We start from the raw sequence: 18,564 nt of genomic DNA, 5'->3' as shown, positions 1-18,564 counted from the left end.
TGAGAATGGTGATGTTCTGCATTTACTAACATTTTATACTGATACAAGCATTTACTGACACATGAATATAAATAATTATTCAGATGTTCTGCATTAACTGACATTTATTCACTTAGTTGTACTTTTTTAAAAAGCAGTCTTTTTGCTTGTGTCAGCGGGAAAAAGAAATTACTTGCGTCAGTAGATGATTCAATATAGATAATTATTAAATAATTAAAAATGATAAAACTTGTACGTTCTGATCCACCAATATCCAACAAAGACTACTCCCAACAAAGACTACTCCGGCCTGTTGCAGACATATGGCTCCTATTATATATCGATATATATATATAATGACAGGAAATAATTTCAACAATCTTTCACAGAAGTTTCCTTATTAAATATTGTACAAGAGAGAGAATCTGTAATGAATTAATGTGTTTAATTAATAACTTGTAAAGAATTCTATACTTTGCCTTTGAATTTCCAGAATATCCACCTTTGATTCGATTCTCCAATTGCATTCATAATTAAATGCATGAAAATGTAGGAATTATGTACCCTTTTACTCATACTGTTGAATCTTTCAAATGAATTAAAAAGTCAGAGCATGTTATTCACCAAAAAAGGGAGATCAAAGCGATCTATATATGTGCCAAAACCAAAAGGTTCAAAAATAAAAAGCATACATGCATGAAATAGACTGTGTCTCGAAAAGCAGAGTCTATTTTGCCCTGATTTGTTCTGATCTCTCTCTCACATGATAATACAGCAGCTTCTGCATTTACTGACATTTTATACTGATACAAGCATTTACTGACACATGAATATAGATAATTATTCAGATATTCTGCATTTACTGACATTTATTCACTCAGTTGTATTTTTTTAAAAAGCAGTCTTTTTGCTTGTGTCAGCAGAAAGAAATTGCTTGTGTCAGCAGGAGAAAGAAATTGCTTGTGTCAGTAGGTTGATTCAACACATGAATATAAATAATATAACGATTTACATATTTAAATGATTAAAAATAATAAAACTTGTACGTTCTCATCCACCAATATCCAACAAAGACTACTCCGGCCTGTTGCAGACTTATGGCTCCTATTATATATCGATATATATATATATAATGACAGGAAATAATTTCAGCAATCTTTCACAGAAGTTTCCTTATTAAATATTGTACAAGAGAGAGAATCTGTAATGAATTAATGTGTTTAATTAATAACTTGTAAAGAATTCTATATAGAGTATGTAACACACACACACATTTATATATCATGTGTCTCACAACATTGATCTTGAGCTAGCTGATCATAAGGTTTTCTGCCATATATATACATTTTCTTTATCTCAAGCTAGCTAGGGTTTATATTAAACCTTTTTAACCTAGAGTTCTAATAAAGCCACACACACGGCTTTATTAGAAAATCATAGCAGCTAAGTTTCCACAAAAGGTTTCTAATAAACCTTTTTTCTCTATATAAAGCCACACACACGGCTTTATTAGAAAATCATAGCAGCTAAGTTTCCACAAAAGGTTTCTAATAAACCTTTTTTCTCTATATATAAGGTTTTCTGCCATATATATACATTTTCTTTATCTCAAGCTAGCTAGGGTTTATATTAAAGCCCTCGACCAAATCCCCAGCTGATCATATTCATGACAAAAAAGATGGAAGATAATATATATATAAATGAAAAATTCTATTTATCAGAGCCTATCTCAAATGTACAGAAATCAACAGTATTTTTCTTGTTTTTCCGTGTGATTTTATGTCTGATTTTGTTGGAAGATTTTCTTTTTATCTCTGATTTGATGTCTGATTTGATTGGTTTTACAACTTTTACTTACTTTACAGCAGTCTGATGGGTGATATGATGGGTGATATGGGTGATAGATAAGAGGTCAGAGGACGCCTAGAAAGAGAAGGAACATACTTTAAAAGATGATGTTGTGTTCATCTTTAGGAGAGTTCTTATTTTCATAGTGTTCTTTGTTTGGTTTCAGATATTGTTCCTCATTACAGGTAATTTTCTGAAAAATCCTGTATTTTTTACTTCTTCTCTAATACTCCATTTTTTCTTTTACGTACTGATCATCTTTTCAGCTTCTTTACCCTCTCTTCTCTTATCCTCTATTTTTTTCCTTTTACTGATTTTTAATATTTACTGCTGATTTTTACTGATGATTTCTTCTACTGATGAGTTCTTTTCAGCTTCTTTCCCAGCTCTTCTAAGGTGTTCTTACCAGCAGATTTCAAAAACTAAAATTTTCTGGTGTTTGATCATTGTAAGTGCATGATTGTTTAGTGTAATATTTTCTGTTAGTTATTTAGAGTAAATATTTTTTTACTTTCATGTTTGATACTGTGTTTCTAGCTTCGTTAGTCTTGTGTCAACCTAATCTCAAATTATTTGTTTTGTTTACATAAAGACCACCATTTTATCAAACATATGATGTTTCTAATGGCAATCCCCAACCAGAAGTGTGGGCAAACCCAGCATAAGATCCAAATATCAATTCCAATACTTGAAAGTTCAAAAAACAGAACAAGCACCTATGTAAACGAGATACTTTATTCAAGCACAAATGACTATATATCAAAAATTCAAAAAATAAAAATACATCCAAAGTCATGCACAGAGTTTTCATATATAGAAAACAAAACAAAATAAACATACAACCACGTTTTGTGATACCCAGCAAACACTTACATCAGAATAGACCTTAACTTGAGTGTCTAGCTTTGATCTCTAATTTTGCAAATCCTAATTAGCTCAAAAAATTAAAAATAAAATTTAATATAATTAAAATAATAAATTAAAAACAACAAATAGAGAATATTGGCTGCAGAGAATATTGGGAACACAGATAATAGAAACAACAAATAGAAATGCCCGAGAACAAAGGAAATTAGAAAAATGCAATTTCTGTAAATACAGAAACAAGAACAATTACAAAAATTGTTCATTAGAGAACATTCCACCTAGATTTAAAAAAGAAAACAAATCAACCCCTCCGAAAAAAATACATATGATGTTTCTATTGGCAATCCCCAACCAGAAGTGTGGGCAAACCCAGCATAAGATCCAAATATCAATTCCAATACTTGAAAGTTCAAAAAACAGAACAAGCACCCATGTAAACGAGATACTTTATTCAAGCACAAATGACTATATATCAAAAATTCAAAAAATAAAAATACATCCAAAGTCATGCACAGAGTTTTCATATATAGAAAACAAAACAAAATAAACATACAACCACGTTTTGTGATACCCAACAAACACTTACATCAGAATAGACCTTAACTTGAGTGTCTAGCTTTGATCTCTAATTTTGCAAATCCTAATTAGCTCAAAAAATTAAAAATAAAATTTAATATAATTAAAATAATAAATTAAAAACAACAAATAGAGAATATTGGCTGCAGAGAATATTGGGAACACAGATAATAGAAACAACAAATAGAAATGCCCGAGAACAAAGGAAATTAGAAAAATGCAATTTCTGTAAATACAGAAACAAGAACAATTACAAAAATTGTTCATTAGAGAACATCCCACCCAGATTTAAAAAAGAAAACAAATCAACCCCTCCGAAAAAAATACATAGGATGTTTCTAATGGCAATCCCCAACCAGAAGTGTGGGCAAACCCAGCATAAGATCCAAATATCAATTCCAATACTTGACAGTTCAAAAAACAGAACAAGCACCCATGTAAACGAGATACTTTATTCAAGTACAAATGACTATATATCAAAAATTCAAAAAATAAAAATACATCCAAAGTCATGCACAGAGTTTTCATATATAGAAAACAAAACAAAATAAACATACAACCACGTTTTGTGATACCCAGCAAACACTTACATCAGAATAGACCTTAACTTGAGTGTCTAGCTTTGATCTCTAATTTTGCAAATCCTAATTAGCTCAAAAAATTAAAAATAAAATTTAATATAATTAAAATAATAAATTAAAAACAACAAATAGAGAATATTGGCTGCAGAGAATATTGGGAACACAGATAATAGAAACAACAAATAGAAATGCCCGAGAACAAAGGAAATTAGAAAAATGCAATTTCTGTAAATACAGAAACAAGAACAATTACAAAAATTGTTCATTAGAGAACATTCCACCCAGATTTAAAAAAGAAAACAAATCAACCCCCTCTGAAAAAAATACTTCCGAAAAAAATGTATTTGTTCATCAACCCAACGATGTTGACCTCCCACTTAAATCACAGTTTGATCCTTGGGAAAATGGAACCTGTGACATGGGTGGGGCTCATGGGCACAAGTTCACCCATACCACTTGGGCTACCCACGGGTGGGTGTCACACAAACATAATTTGTTGCTTCATTGCATGGAAGAAATACTAAATGATCAAATAACAAACATCATACCCTCAAATTAATATGGAAAGCAAAACAAGCAGCAACACCAACACTAAAAAATCACAGCTAATTTGATAACCACGCTCAGCATTTCTCTACGTTTTAACAAACATCGTAAATCATAAGCACAAAAAGAATACTAGGTTCTTCGGAATGAAGAACACAACATAGAGTTCTAAAACCACAATTACCTAGATCATTATCCAATAAATCATTTCATAGACAATCAACTCATAGGTGAGATTCAAGAATATACCTCATTGATAGCAAGCATTTGCCCATTGCTCTTCTTCACCTTCTTCAACTTCCTCAAACAATACCTAATCCAGACCAAACAAAATATATTAAACCAAAACTAAGCAGAGAAAGAATAAGAGACCCACATATCGATAACACAACAATAAAAAAACAACTTTCACCAAAAAACCCGGGTATAACCCGGGTTCCGGGTTATACCCGGGTTTTTTTTTTTTTAACACTAAAAGCCTATATTTATTTAAATTTCAGACTATCATTATTTTTTTATATAAAAGCCTTTATTTTATTAAAAACAATTCTAAGAAGTCAAATTGGAAAGCATAATATTTGTGTTCTAAATACTAAATGAAGTCTGCAATCCTACCACTTGTGACAGCACCAAGCATCGCACCAATCGTTAATATGGAGCCAAACATGAAATTGTTGCTTAACTCTCTAAAGTCTTTGCTTTTCCTAAAAATATTTTGGAACCCAAAGGCCCCAATTTTTTTTCCCAAACTCCACCCGGAAACACAACTAATTTAAAAAAAAAATCTAGAAAAATCAAAGATACATCATCCCAAAAACCATTTCTTCCAAATAATAACAAATCTTCATTATATATATATGTTATCTATAATAGATCTAAACAAATCTAAAGAGATCTAAACAAATCTTCCAAATAATAATAACCCACGACTCTAGCATTTTGCAGCTAAATAGATCTAAACAGATACTCCTCAAACATTCAAACATACTCAAAAAAAATAAAAAACCCAAAATCAAGAAACAGAGAACAAAACAGAGGGAAGGAAAAAAAACATACCCAAACGGAAATCCGTTCTAATCTCTTGGATCCCAAGGTCGAGTAGTTCCATCGTTCGGCATCGCAGATAGCAAAGAGAGAGATAGAGCAGATGAGAGAGTGAGTAAAAACTGGGGCTAGGGCATCGCAGATGCAGGGGGTGTGATTCGCAGGGGGAAGGGGGTGCGGTAGGGCATCACAGTAGTTTACGATGGTTTGAGGGTTGCGTCTGGCGGCGCTGCTGTTGTGGGTGGCTACGTTGGTGGCTGGAGGAGACGCACAGCGTCGCTAGCGGCTACCGAGAGTGAGAGAGAGTAGGTTGGATTGAGAAAGAGCCAGAGAGAGTGGGTCGGGAAGAAGCTTCGAGAGAATGGTTAAGAAATAAATATCAGATTGACACATAAAGCCAAGTTCAACGGTGAAGATTTAAAATTCTAAAATTATTCATATATATATATATATATATTATTATGTAGGAGAGAGAGAAGATATATGGGAAATCGTGAATAAGTTTAACTTATAATATATATATATATTATGCATATATATATATATATTAATATATATATATATTATTATGCATTTAACTTATTGTTTGAATAAGTTTAAAAGTAAAAAAAAAATAAAAAATAAAAAAAAATCTGTTGAACCACCACAAAATCGACGCGTCAGCTCGGTCAAGGTGACCATCTTTTCAATTACTCTCTTGATCATCTTTTAGAGATAGAGGCAATTCGATATTTATTTACCGGTGTTAAAACGGAAATTTATGAAAATAATAATTATATTTAAAGGTTTTCATATAGCTTAAATGCATATTCATATTTTGGTTAGATATGAGTAAAATATTTTACATTAGATTAGTCAAACTACTGAACCTAAACTTATGAGTTACACAATGTGCAAGTTCCATGCATTTTTGGAAAAAAAGTTAGAGTTCATTATTATAAAAATAATTTTTTATGTGAGTCTCAAATTTATCCAATTTTTTTAAATGAAATATTATGCGAAATTTACACGTCTTAAGACTATTTCTACATGCATCACTCATCTAACATCCGTCTTTTAAAAATGTAAACATAATAATATTACTCTTATGACATGACTAACTGTTCAATTAGAAAGCATATCCGATACTTTTAGCTCGGATTGCAGGCCTACTACATATGTCATCTCAAAATCAACTAACGAAACGAACACAACTTAGTGAAAATATGAAAATAAAAAAATACAATAATACAACAAAAAAAATCATAACATTTTTGCTAATATTATAATTTTCTTTCTAATAATAGGTTTTACACATCCAAAAATTAGATGAAAAAAATTGCAAGAAAATGAAAAAATGCGAGTAAAACCTTTAGATCCAAATACAGATCAAAAAATGAATAATAAAAATACACAAACAGCACTTCGAAGACCAATGAAAAAATATATCGCATCTAAATCCTAATTCATATGCAAAAATGAACAATGAAAATACAACAAAATGAAAATATATCCCAAATCCAAATGGAAATACAAAACTAATAAAGATACCAAAAAACCTTCAAATCCAGATCAAAATGCAAAAATGGACATGAAAAATACAACAAGGTGGGAAAAAACCTTCAAAGACCAACGATGTTGTGTGTGTGTGTGTGTGTGTGTGTGTGTGTGTGTGTGTTTGTGTGTATACAATGCAATCAAAACTTACAATGTCTTTTGTGTCTAAACAGGAATTATCCTCCTTATCAAGAGATCTAAATATATAAAAGACTCTCCACTGTTCATTTCAAGACCTGTAAGTCCCTTTATATATATATATATATTATTATATGTCACTAATGTGGAGACGTTTATTTCGCATTAAGTAGTTATTGATTATTCATTTAGTTTGGGTTGTGTGGAACAGTATTATCCAACGTTTAGAAGAATTGTTTGCTTCGTTAACATAATGAGAAGCGGTAAGATTGTGTTAATGAGTTATGTAGCATTTGTTTTCAAATAGTAATATTAGTTTTATAAAAGTTAAGCTTTGAAACTATTTTTTGAAGATCATGGAAAACAACCGGCGAAGAAAATCTCGTATAAAGATTTACCCGAAGAGAAAAAAGAAGAACTCCGTACAAAACAGAGAGAAAGATATGCTAAAAAAAAAGCATCTAGAAGCAATTCCATCCAATTAAAAGATTCAGCTTCATTTGGGGGTGATCAAATGACTATGTCAATTGATGAACCTTCAAATAATGATGTCCAACATATAAACATCATTCAGGATTTCACTGTTCTACAAAAAGTGTCAAAGAGACAACGAATTTTCCGCGCTGGTGTTGATATCGATGAATTGGTTTCGTCTCATGAAGTATGTGTTCCTCCTGGTGTTAATGTCTGTATAGTTGATTCAGAGGCAACTTCATCATTAAACAATGTGGCGAATCGTTCTGATTGTCCGAGTGATTCTATGGATTTCCTGACACGTCAATCAGGAAACACAAACATAGATGAAACGACCGTCTCTAATCAGTTTTTGATTCAACAGGTTTTCTTGAAATTATTTTTTCATATTTCTTATTCAATCAATCTTATATTCTTTTTTATTGAAATTTGAGAACATCCTATTCAAATAGGCTCCATGTGTTGTTCGGGAAGAGTCAAGTTTTGAAACAAGTATACCATCATCTCGTAGGGGTAAGAAACAAGTATAATTATATTATTCGTTCTTATTCCATTGTCAACTCTTGACACTCTTCCAGCAGTGTCCTTAGCCAGATCATTCAAACAATTCGATGGGTTTACGCCTATTGTCTTCTGTTCATTTTTAAACTCAATAGGTAGGGGACATCGTCGCTTTGTTGGACGTAGACAACTATTGCAAGTTGTGCCATCTGAAGCATATTCCTTGCCGTATGTGCCTTGTTGCAGACATTGTAAAGCAAAACGATTCTATCATGAAACAAATGGATTTTGCTGTGCAGATGGGACAATTTCTTTGGCCACAAATGATGTCCCTGATCAGCTTTATGATCTTTTTACCTCCGATGCAAATGAAGCGGCGCATTTTAAGACCTATGTTCGGACTTATAATAACAAGTTCGCGTTTACATCTTTTGGAGTTAAATTCGATAGAGATCTTTGCAGACGAAATAAAGGGATTTATACCTTCCGAACTCAGGGACAGATCTATCACTATATCGATGATTTAGTCCCTTTAAATGGTCGTCCTTCTTCTCTCCAATTGTATTTCTATGATACTGAGCACGAATTAGAAAATCGTATTTCTGATTCAGACAGAATGAACCCATCAATTATAGCTCAACTCATCAATATTCTTCGCATAAATCCATATTCTGTGTTTTTCCGATCTCTTGGTGATTTGCCAAATTTGGAAAATCAAGTAATCCATATAAGATCAGATGCTGGCCTAGATCAGCGTGTGTTCAATGCCCCGACATCTTCACAAGTTGCAGCGATATGGGTTGAAAATGAAGATGCAGATCAGTTGGGAGGACGGGACATTTGTGTCTTTGGTCATTCTGGTGGAAGTCATATAGTTCAGTATTATTTTGGCTGCTATGATCCACTTCAGTATCCGCTATTATTTCCTTTTGGGGATACTGGTTGGCACCAAGGCATTAAAAGGATCAATAGAGGAAGCACAGTAATATGTAATGAAACAACCCGATCAATAGATCCTCACCAATCAATGTCAGCAGAAGAATTACTTACAAGAGAACAACGAGGTTAGAGTATAATCTTAATCTTTCCATTTTGTACTTAGAGCATTAGCATTGGTCTATACATATGCATATGCAAAATCGCCTCTTTTCCATATCCACTTTGTCATTCAAGCAAAATTCTCACATTGGTTTATGCATATTTGACACAAAATAATAATAAATTATTATTATTTTATTATTATTATTGTTTTGCTAAAATCAATTTTTTTATATATATTTTGCAATTAGCATCCACTACATACATTTGACATTAATAATATAAATTCAATAATAAAAAATATAGTTTTTTTTACATATTATATTAAAAATATAATAAAATGAAAAAAATATATATAATATATTATAATAATAAAATGAATTTGCAAGTGAAGATTTGTTGTGTTGTTGAAAAAGGGAGAAAATGAAATGATTGTGAGAGAGAGAGTGGGAGGAGAGATAAATAATGATTACAATAATATTTGTAGGGTGAATAGTGGTTATCCAAATTTGGATAAGCGCTGTTCATAGGTAGCTAAATATTTGGATATGCATAAGCCAATGTGGAGGATTTTATGGTTATATTATGCAAATATGACTTTGCATATGTATATGCATAGACCAATGCTAATGCTCAGTTTGTACACGTCCAATTTTGTAATATTGCATTCCCCTTCAACTTTTGTAGCATTAAACAGAAAAATGAAGGATCCAATTGTTTCAGATGTTTTAGCTGTTGCAATCAATATCAAGCCATGTAGAGAGATAACTTCAGTACATGGACCAACAACTATTCAGGAAATATATGTCATTGATCAAAGGTAAAAATATTTTTTAGGTAGTTTACTTTTTTAAAATTATGTTTCAATCTTTATTTCTTGTATATTCTGTTAATTCTTTTTTTATTCCAATTTTTGTAGCTTAAACCCCATATGTTTAACTATGTGGGGTCAATTTGTGCAAGATGAATGCAAAAAAATATCAGAAATAATTGGGACAAAGCCAGTTATACTTGGAACAAGAATAAGAGTTGGTTCTTATAATGGTATTTTTAATAATTAACAATCTTATATTTTTCTTTTATATTGTATATGCTTGCATTAATCACGATCTCTATTTCTAATGAAGGATTGTCTCTTTCATCACGTCCGAAAAGTAAATTTATGATCAATCCTGTTCTTCCTGAGGCAACTTCATTGCAAGAGTGGTAATCGTCAGAAATAAGTCATTATTTGTTTCGTGCTACTTCAATATTAAAATCTTCATATTTGTATTTCTTATGTTGCATTTGTTTTTATGAATTTTAAGGGCGGTAATTAATGATTCATTACTTGAGAGTATTATTGCAAGATGCTTGACATACCCGTCTACATCTCTGTCTTCTGTTGGTATACGAGAAATAATCAAGAATTGTGATGTTGCTGAGTTGATCAAAAGTTTACAACCCATGGCGGTAAAATCCTATTTTTCGTAACAAATTCAAATATTTATACAATCAATTCATCTAAAAAATTATTTTTGATGTAATGTAGAAAGCAAAATTTTGGATAAAGGCGAAGATAATAGTGGTTGACTTGCGCCAGATATTTTTTTACATGTCATGTATTGGTTGTAATAAAGGAACTGGGTATGATTACAATGATAGCTTCCTTTGTTACCATTGCAAACACCAAAGTATTTCCCAACCACGGTATGTATCATTCAAATTTTTTGTTCTGTTTGATAATTTATGTGATAAATTTAATGTATAACTTTTATTGATTCTAACTTAAAATGATATTTCCATCAATTTTATAGTTGTCGAGCATATGTTCAACTCGACGATGGTACAGGAAAACTATCTGCTGTTATGTTTGGTGAAGTTGTAGAGGAAGCATTCGGTTGTTCGGCAGTTGAGCTAATGAATCATACTGGTGATGTATGTTTTCTTATTTTCTATTACCTTTATTGTTGTGAGTAAAAACGTCTGTCTTAGAATTTTTGACATATTTACTACATTAATTTCCAGCATATATATTCTTTAAATTTTTATTAATCATGCAAGGTTATTAAAAATTTCTTTTGCAGGAACATTTGTCTTATATAGAAAATCTTGTAGCACAAGTTTCACAGAAAGAGTGGATGATTGAACTTTTAGTAGATCCCAATCGACTCAACCAACAACAGCACAAGAATTTCAATGTCATTTCTATTGATGCAGTACAAGAAGACACAAAATGATGGATCATAGTAAAAACATCAAGGGACTCATATTTTGAACTGATGTTTTTGTCGAGTTTGTTGCTAAAACTATCGATGTTATAAATATGTGTTGGACTATGTTATATTTTGAACTAATGTTTTTGTTGGGTTTGTATTAAACTTATCGCAAGTAACTTTGCTAAAACTATCAATGTTATAAATATGTGTTGGAGTATGTTATATTTTAAACTAATGTTTTTATCTTCTAATCTATGCAAGCATGTAATTATTATACTCTACTTAACTATCATTTTTATAGAATATATATTATTTTTTTAAAATAATTATTTTACCCAACTAGGCAAACGTGCTTTGCACGTTATTTTGACCTAGTATATATATATATATATATATATATATATAATATGCTTCGGCTTTCCACGATTCATCCCACTAGAAATAAAAAAAATTAAAAAATAAAAAGAAAAATATTTAAAAACCCTAAAAAGAGACAGGACAGGACAGGCGCGCATAATATATATATATATATATGTAATCCATAACATGAGTAAAACTGGTAGAAATTAAGTTTATTCTCCAATGTATAATTGGGGAAACTTGTACTCTGACACTGACAAATACAAGTACCATTTTATGCAAATTAAGTATAACTCTTACATGAAAAAGATCAAAAAGTACACCTGAAAACAACGACATTTATTAGCCCCCTAATAAAAGCTACTTAATTACCGGGCGCATGACTTTGAAAAGCTATCTGGATGGATGGGTGAAGAAGTCAAGAACTCCAACTTTGAATATGCGTGCTTCTTCAACTTGATTGCTAGAGAATCTCACCAAGAATTCCGCAGATGATCATCAGCTAGCTAGCTCAAAGATTGCGGTAATCACAAATCATCTCCAGCAAATCCATCTCCTTCTTCAACTCAACCTGCATAAGACTAGTACTGTCCATCTCCACTGGCATCTCAAACTCCATATTGATATTGCTCTCCGCATCCACCACAGATCTAGAGCAGCATGGCATCTCTCCAACCATCGACATAAAGCCATTATTTTCAGGAACCACATGCTTGTCCAAAGACAAACCGATGGCATCTTTTTTATCATGATAAATTGGGACAGCCCAATTGGCAGAATTGAGATCCCAGCTCCCGTGCTGAATTTGGTACTGTTTAGTGGTGCTCATCATGTTGACCATTTTTATGTCCGGTGCTTCTGAGAGCGAATTGATGTTGATCTCGTCCATTCTTGATGAAGTTGAAGTACTCTGCAAGCTCTTTATGTAGCTTTGCAGGAGGGAGCCCGCGTTGGGACTTGGTTTCTTACTTTTCTTCTTCGAGTGTTGCCTTCTTTTTGTTGCATTCCAATGATTCTTGATAGTGTTCTCAGTCCTTCCCGGCAACCTCCTCGCAATTTCAGCCCATTTGTTTCCTAGTTGTTTGTGGGCTTCAATCAGTATCTTATCTTCTTCCTCGCTCCATGCATCTTTCTGCAAACACAAAAAGGAATATTATAGGCATGCACAGTCCTGGCGTACGTGTATATATATTTATGTGTGTGTGTGTATTGAATATACAGTTCGATCGTTGTCTCTATGTTATGGTTTGTCAATACGAAGAGTATAGAGACGATTAACAGTGTAAACTAATATGAACTAAATCAAGAGAGAGAAATAATTAAGGTCCATAATGTTAGGGGTCAGCTGATTTGGGGTTTGATCATGATCTATATGTATAGCTAATTAACGATCGAAATCTGGATCAGAAAACCCTAGTCCAAATTGGCACCCATCGCCATGCATGTTCTTGCATGTTAAGAAAGAAAAAATTTATTCATCATCAATTCTCTCATCATTCTTTCATCATTTCATGATGTGACATTAATTAGATGATAGGTTCACAAGTGAAATATAATAAATAGTCTCCAATCATCTAATGTCACATCATACGATGATGATATGATGATAAAAATTAAGATTATGAGTAGCATTATTAGTTAAGAAAATGCCAATCGAATTGATCGTGGATGGGGAAGAGTTCGGACAGGTGATAGCTAGTGTAAGTGCAACTCTATATATACATACATACACATAATTAACGCACACACATAAACAAATACACACACGCAGGCACACTTTAATTAAACTTGTTCCATAACAATAGAAAGAATGATAACAAATACAAGGGCATAATCAGCTCCATACACTCAATCGATAAATATACGTGCCTAACAAGTAAAATAATTACAAATTTCTAATTAATAAATGAATAACTAAACATGCATATATAACATTTATATGTCTATATGTATGCAAATGAAATAGAAGGCAAGTGTTCACATACTCTAGAAATGCATAAACGAAGAAACGACAAAGACAAAAATGCAACGTCATAATCTCGATACATTTGATAACATGTGTCAAAAGAGTAAATATAATGACCAATTTTTTAGTGAATGTGAATAGCTAATTAGGGCAAGTTTACTTTCCAAAAGTTTTCAAAAATTTTAAATTTTTATGATATGTATGAAAATGAAAAATAAGGCAAGCCATATACTCCAAAAAACATATAGACGAAGGAACAGTAATAACAAAATGCAACGTCACAGTATTGATATATTAGATAACGCGTGTCAAAAGAGTAAATATAATGATCAATTTCTTGAGCAGAGTGTTATAGCAACAAAAAGATTTCACAAAAGTCAATTCACAAACTGACATGATTTCATGTGATACATTAAATCTATATTATAACAAAAGTAGTTTTATAATCTGACATATAATATCAAGTCACGTCATTGATTAGTTTACTTTTATGAAATCTCTTTATAGCTTAAACAATTCTCATTTCTTAATGAATGTGAATAGCTAATTAAAGCAAATTTACTTAGTTTAAATTTTTTATGATATGTATGCAAAAGAAAAATAAGGCAAGTGTTCAGCAAATGCATAAAACGCTTAAACAAAGAAATGATAACAACAAGAATGTAACGTCATAATCTGTATACATTTGATAACGCGTGTCAACAGAGTAAAAATAATGACCATTCTTGATGAATGTGAATAGCTAAGGGCAAGTTTGGATTTCAAAATTTTATTATTTTCAACATTAATTTTAACATCTCTTTTAACAATGACTAAATTTTCTACTTCTTAATAAAGTTTTTCATCTAGTCATTCGCTTAAATCTAACACAAAAATCAACAAAACTATTCACTTTCACAAGATGAGTGCCTTCATCAAAACAAGCCTCAATGCAAAAACAAATTACAAACATTTTAATCCAAACATCTTCTTATTCTATCTAGCTTCCAACTTTCATAAAATCCAAGGCAAAATACAGCTCAATTTTTTTCTAGAATTATGAAATCACAGTAAGTGTTACTTACCAAAGTTGTCCTAAAATTACTTCTAATAATGTGTATATTTAATAATGTGTGTGTGTGTAACAACAAATTAAGGGTCCTGCTAGAGCCACCGAGAGTGGCTCCCGAGGATTCCAACCGAGAAGTGCAATGCAATTTTTTATTTTGTGTATTTTTCAAGCATTTATAAATTCTTTTAAACTATTTTTTTTTTTTTTAAAAAAGAAAAAATTCATTAACTCATTTAAAACACTTTCTTAACAATTAAGTAAAATAATATAAAATGGAAATCGGTGACTTTTCTCAGTGATATTCCTCGTTAGAAATATGATTTCCCAACAACAGAACACTTGTGATTGTGAATATATTTGTGTGTGTGTGTGTAGATATATGTATATATATGTATTGGTAGGGTAAAAGAAGAAAAGGGGAAAACCCTAATGTCTGGCCGCAAATGGTTGTGCCATCTCTCCCTACACTGCTTTCCCACTCTTCCATTCAGCATCCTTGCGATTTGAGACCATTTCTTTATTCCAAACCGGTGGACCAATTGCTCCAACAGCCTGCAGATAGAACTCAACAAGAATATCAATAACAGCATCAAAACATGAAACCATAATTGAAAAAATAAAAATAAAATAAAGAAAACATATATATATTCTTGATGCCAAAAAAAATCAAACAAATTATATATATGATTCTGATCTAAATTAAACCTGTCTTCTTGAGGAGTCCACTGGCCTTTGATTATGGTGGGTCTTCTTGGAACTCTGCTTGTCTTTCTGATGTGCAGTACTCTCTTCCTCTTGATGTTCTGATCCGCTAATATTTGCCGATAATTATAATATCCATTTTCCGCTGTTATGCATGAGATATCATCAGCAAAATTACCATCTGCTGATGCAGGTTGTTGAATAATCTTCAGCGGCAGATATATCTGAGTTTGGGCTATAGGCTGAACAAAATTTTGATGAGGAATATTATCCAAAAGGCCTAAAGACGAGGTTTCAAAGCCATGCATGTTTCCATTTTTACTATCCGATGCAAATAGAGTACTACCAGACGCATAATTAGCATTAAAATCCTTCAGAAACTCATCATGACTTTCATAAGCTTCACACGCCGGATATTGATCCGGACACGGAGCTTGAATCCCAGGATTGGGGTCCGTGATAAACCCCTCAACGTTGAAATGATCATCATCAACATGCAGGTGAGGATTCAAATCAGACCCAGTACTTATAAGGGGAAAGCTGTTATCAATATGGTGAAGATTATCAGACAAGTCCTTGGAGCTGGAATTAGAGTTTTCTAAGGAAAACCCGTTTTTCAACTCCGGTTTCGAGAGACTTTGATCGGGAAAAAGGCTGGAAAAGAAAAGAAAATCATCTCTGAAGTTTGTGTCGAAGTACTGATCCATGCAGCTAGCAGAGGGAGAAAAGGCTATAGCTAGCTTAGCTCAAGACAGAAAAGCTGGAAGCTGGGTGGGTTTGGGTTAATGTGGGGAAGTAATGAGGGGTCTGTGTGCAATTTATTCACGAGCTAGAGAGATCTTCATGAAGGCCGCCAGGAGGGCTAGCTCGTGTGGACCCACTTGGTTCAAAAACCATTGCTCATTATTCCTCTATCCTACGGCTAATGTTGCTTGTTGATTGTGACTGTTGAGCTTCCACTCTTAGTATTTTTATTGGAAAAAATATATATAATGATTAGGTCGTTATATATATATATATATATATTTTTGGATAATTCTCGGACATAGCAGCTTATTATATAAATAATTGGACACATGATATAATATGCATCCATGGAAGACGACATCATCATCATCATCATATGCTGCCCTAATTCTCTAATTTCTTAGGCAGGAATATAAATTAATTAACTTCTAACAATTTATATATATATATGCTTAATTAATTTCTTGGAGAACAATTCATAAGAAATTAAGGACGCGTGAGAAGGAAGCTGTAAATGATTAGACGCGCTGATGAAGATCATGAGGGTGTTCTGGGTTGTATGAATCAGGTAGCTCATGATGAACTCTCATATTATTACAGCAAAGGTTGTTGTCTTTTCTCTATATTTCGACAAAACAATTTATTTTAGAATCCTCTTTAAGTCTTTAATTTGACCACAGAGAGAGAGAGAGAGAGAGAGAGAGAGCGCATTGCATGCATGCATGCATGCATGTACAGCAATTAAACTATACATGATGAGACTTCCTCTAAAAGGATAACTTTTAGCACCGACCATTACAAGTACTGACCATATATGCCTGCCGAAAGTTAATGCATGCCATGAGATTTAATTAGATAATTAAATAGAATTCACAGAAATTAATTAAATTATTTTAAATTGTCTTCAAAGTCATGAGGGAGGGAGGGAGGGAGGGATCAGGGCATGCTTGCGTGCAGGCCAAGTTAGTCATTTCACAACTCAGGCTAAGCATGCATGCATCATAAATGGCTCATAACCTGGAACCCCCATATATGGCTCATGATAATTATATAAACTAAGCAATTAATTTTTTAACTGGCTTTTCCATACCTGCAGATCCTTAATTGGAATCTATTTAATTAACTGGCTTTTCCATACCTGCAGATCCTTAATTGGAATCTATTTAATTTATTGCATTAATGGCTGTATTAATTCACTCATAATTAAATCATTGCTGGCTACCTGAAGTTACAAACTAATTAATAATATATGAGAAATACTTTAACCATAAAGTAATTACACGAAAATATTCTCACAAACTGATGTGGCTCGATGTGGTTTGTTAAATTATAAAGTTTGTCAAAAACTGCATATAATTCATGTATTTAAATTTTTTTTACTTAATATTTAAGGAAGTGGTTATTAATAAAATTGTATATTTTTTTTAATGATTAAGGATGTTAACAAAATATTTAAAATAAAATCATAAAAATAAAAATTTTCAACTAGCTGTACTCCCAGCTGTAAAGGCTGGGCAGCCCGCTAGCAGCATCCTCAATATATATATATATATGTATGTATGTATGTATGTATGTATTTCCTCATAATTATCTCTATTAATCTTGACCACAAATAACTATATATATTATATTAGGATGAAACTTGAAGATCATGGCGTTTGATGCATGATATAATCCATCATTCTTCACAAATATCCGAATGATTCATACTTCAGATGAGTCTTTTGTTTAGAAATTTATATATATATATATATATATATATATGATAAATTTTGTACGGAAGCCTTACATGACCACACATCTCCACCTGATTAACATCTAATTTTTCATTTTTATCATTCTATCTTAATGCTCAAATATGTGTGTTTAAATAGAAGTACAAAAATGACAAATCACATTTTAGTTAAATGAGAATATGTGTGTGTGTTGTTGATCGTTTCTCACAGAGGCCGTTCGTAAGAACGTGACTCCAGCTTCCCTTCATTTTAGGAGCTCTTGAAGTGGTCCACTTTGAGTGTTCATCACGTTCGTAGAACATTGAAACTCTCTTGATAAACTGAACACGTGAGACACGTAGCCACCAAAGTTTGATGGAAGCTTTGGCTATAAATACTACAATTTGGTCTCCAGACTCACTCACTCAATTTTCTTCAGTCTTACACCATCTAAATAGAGTGATCAGAGTTTGGAAGTGCCAAACATTAGTGAGAGATCGCAGCAAAACCGCGAGGAACATCAATGGCTAGAGGTACTATTTCCTTGGCATTAAAGCTTTTCGATTCTGTTTTTTAAGTGTTTATTCCGTATTATATAATCGTCATTTTGCTTACATTTGGTATCAAAGCCCCGTTTTATTCTCTATCTTGGTGTTTTAGTAATGCTCTGTTTGTCCCTTTTTTTGTCGAAAGTTTT

The 18,564-nt window shown here is 32.2% G+C and overlaps 1 protein-coding gene across 1 annotated transcript; it reads right to left on the bottom strand.

Annotated features, from left to right (window-relative positions):
• Positions 1–11,882: 11,882 nt before the first annotated feature.
• Positions 11,883–16,112, bottom strand: LOC108997042 (transcription factor MYB118-like). Its single transcript, XM_018973125.1, has 3 exons — positions 15,409–16,112; positions 15,129–15,255; positions 11,883–12,818 (listed from the first exon to the last, which is right to left on the bottom strand). Exons 1-3 carry the CDS (start codon positions 16,110–16,112, stop codon positions 12,198–12,200), a joined length of 1,452 nt encoding a protein of 483 aa, XP_018828670.1. The 3' UTR covers positions 11,883–12,197.
• Positions 16,113–18,564: the final 2,452 nt, after the last annotated feature.

This window comes from Juglans regia, chromosome 10, assembly GCF_001411555.2.
Source record: "Juglans regia cultivar Chandler chromosome 10, Walnut 2.0, whole genome shotgun sequence".
Lineage (NCBI taxonomy): Eukaryota > Viridiplantae > Streptophyta > Magnoliopsida > Fagales > Juglandaceae > Juglans > Juglans regia.
The sequence above is the reverse complement of the archived record's forward strand: the minus strand, read 5'-3'. Positions and strand labels throughout refer to the sequence as shown.

What these genes read in the sequence shown, in the direction of transcription:
- LOC108997042 (XM_018973125.1), bottom strand. Translation starts at nt 16,112, where the DNA reads ATGGATCAGTACTTCGACACAAACTTCAGAGATGATTTTCTTTTCTTT. An exon ending in TGGACTCCTCAAGAAGACAG is followed by an intron (nt 15,256 to 15,408) that starts GTTTAATTTAGA and finishes TTCTATCTGCAG; the next exon opens with GCTGTTGGAGCAATTGGTCC. An exon ending in ATTTGCGGCCAGACATTAGG is followed by an intron (nt 12,819 to 15,128) that starts GTTTTCCCCTTT and finishes TTGTGTTTGCAG; the next exon opens with AAAGATGCATGGAGCGAGGA.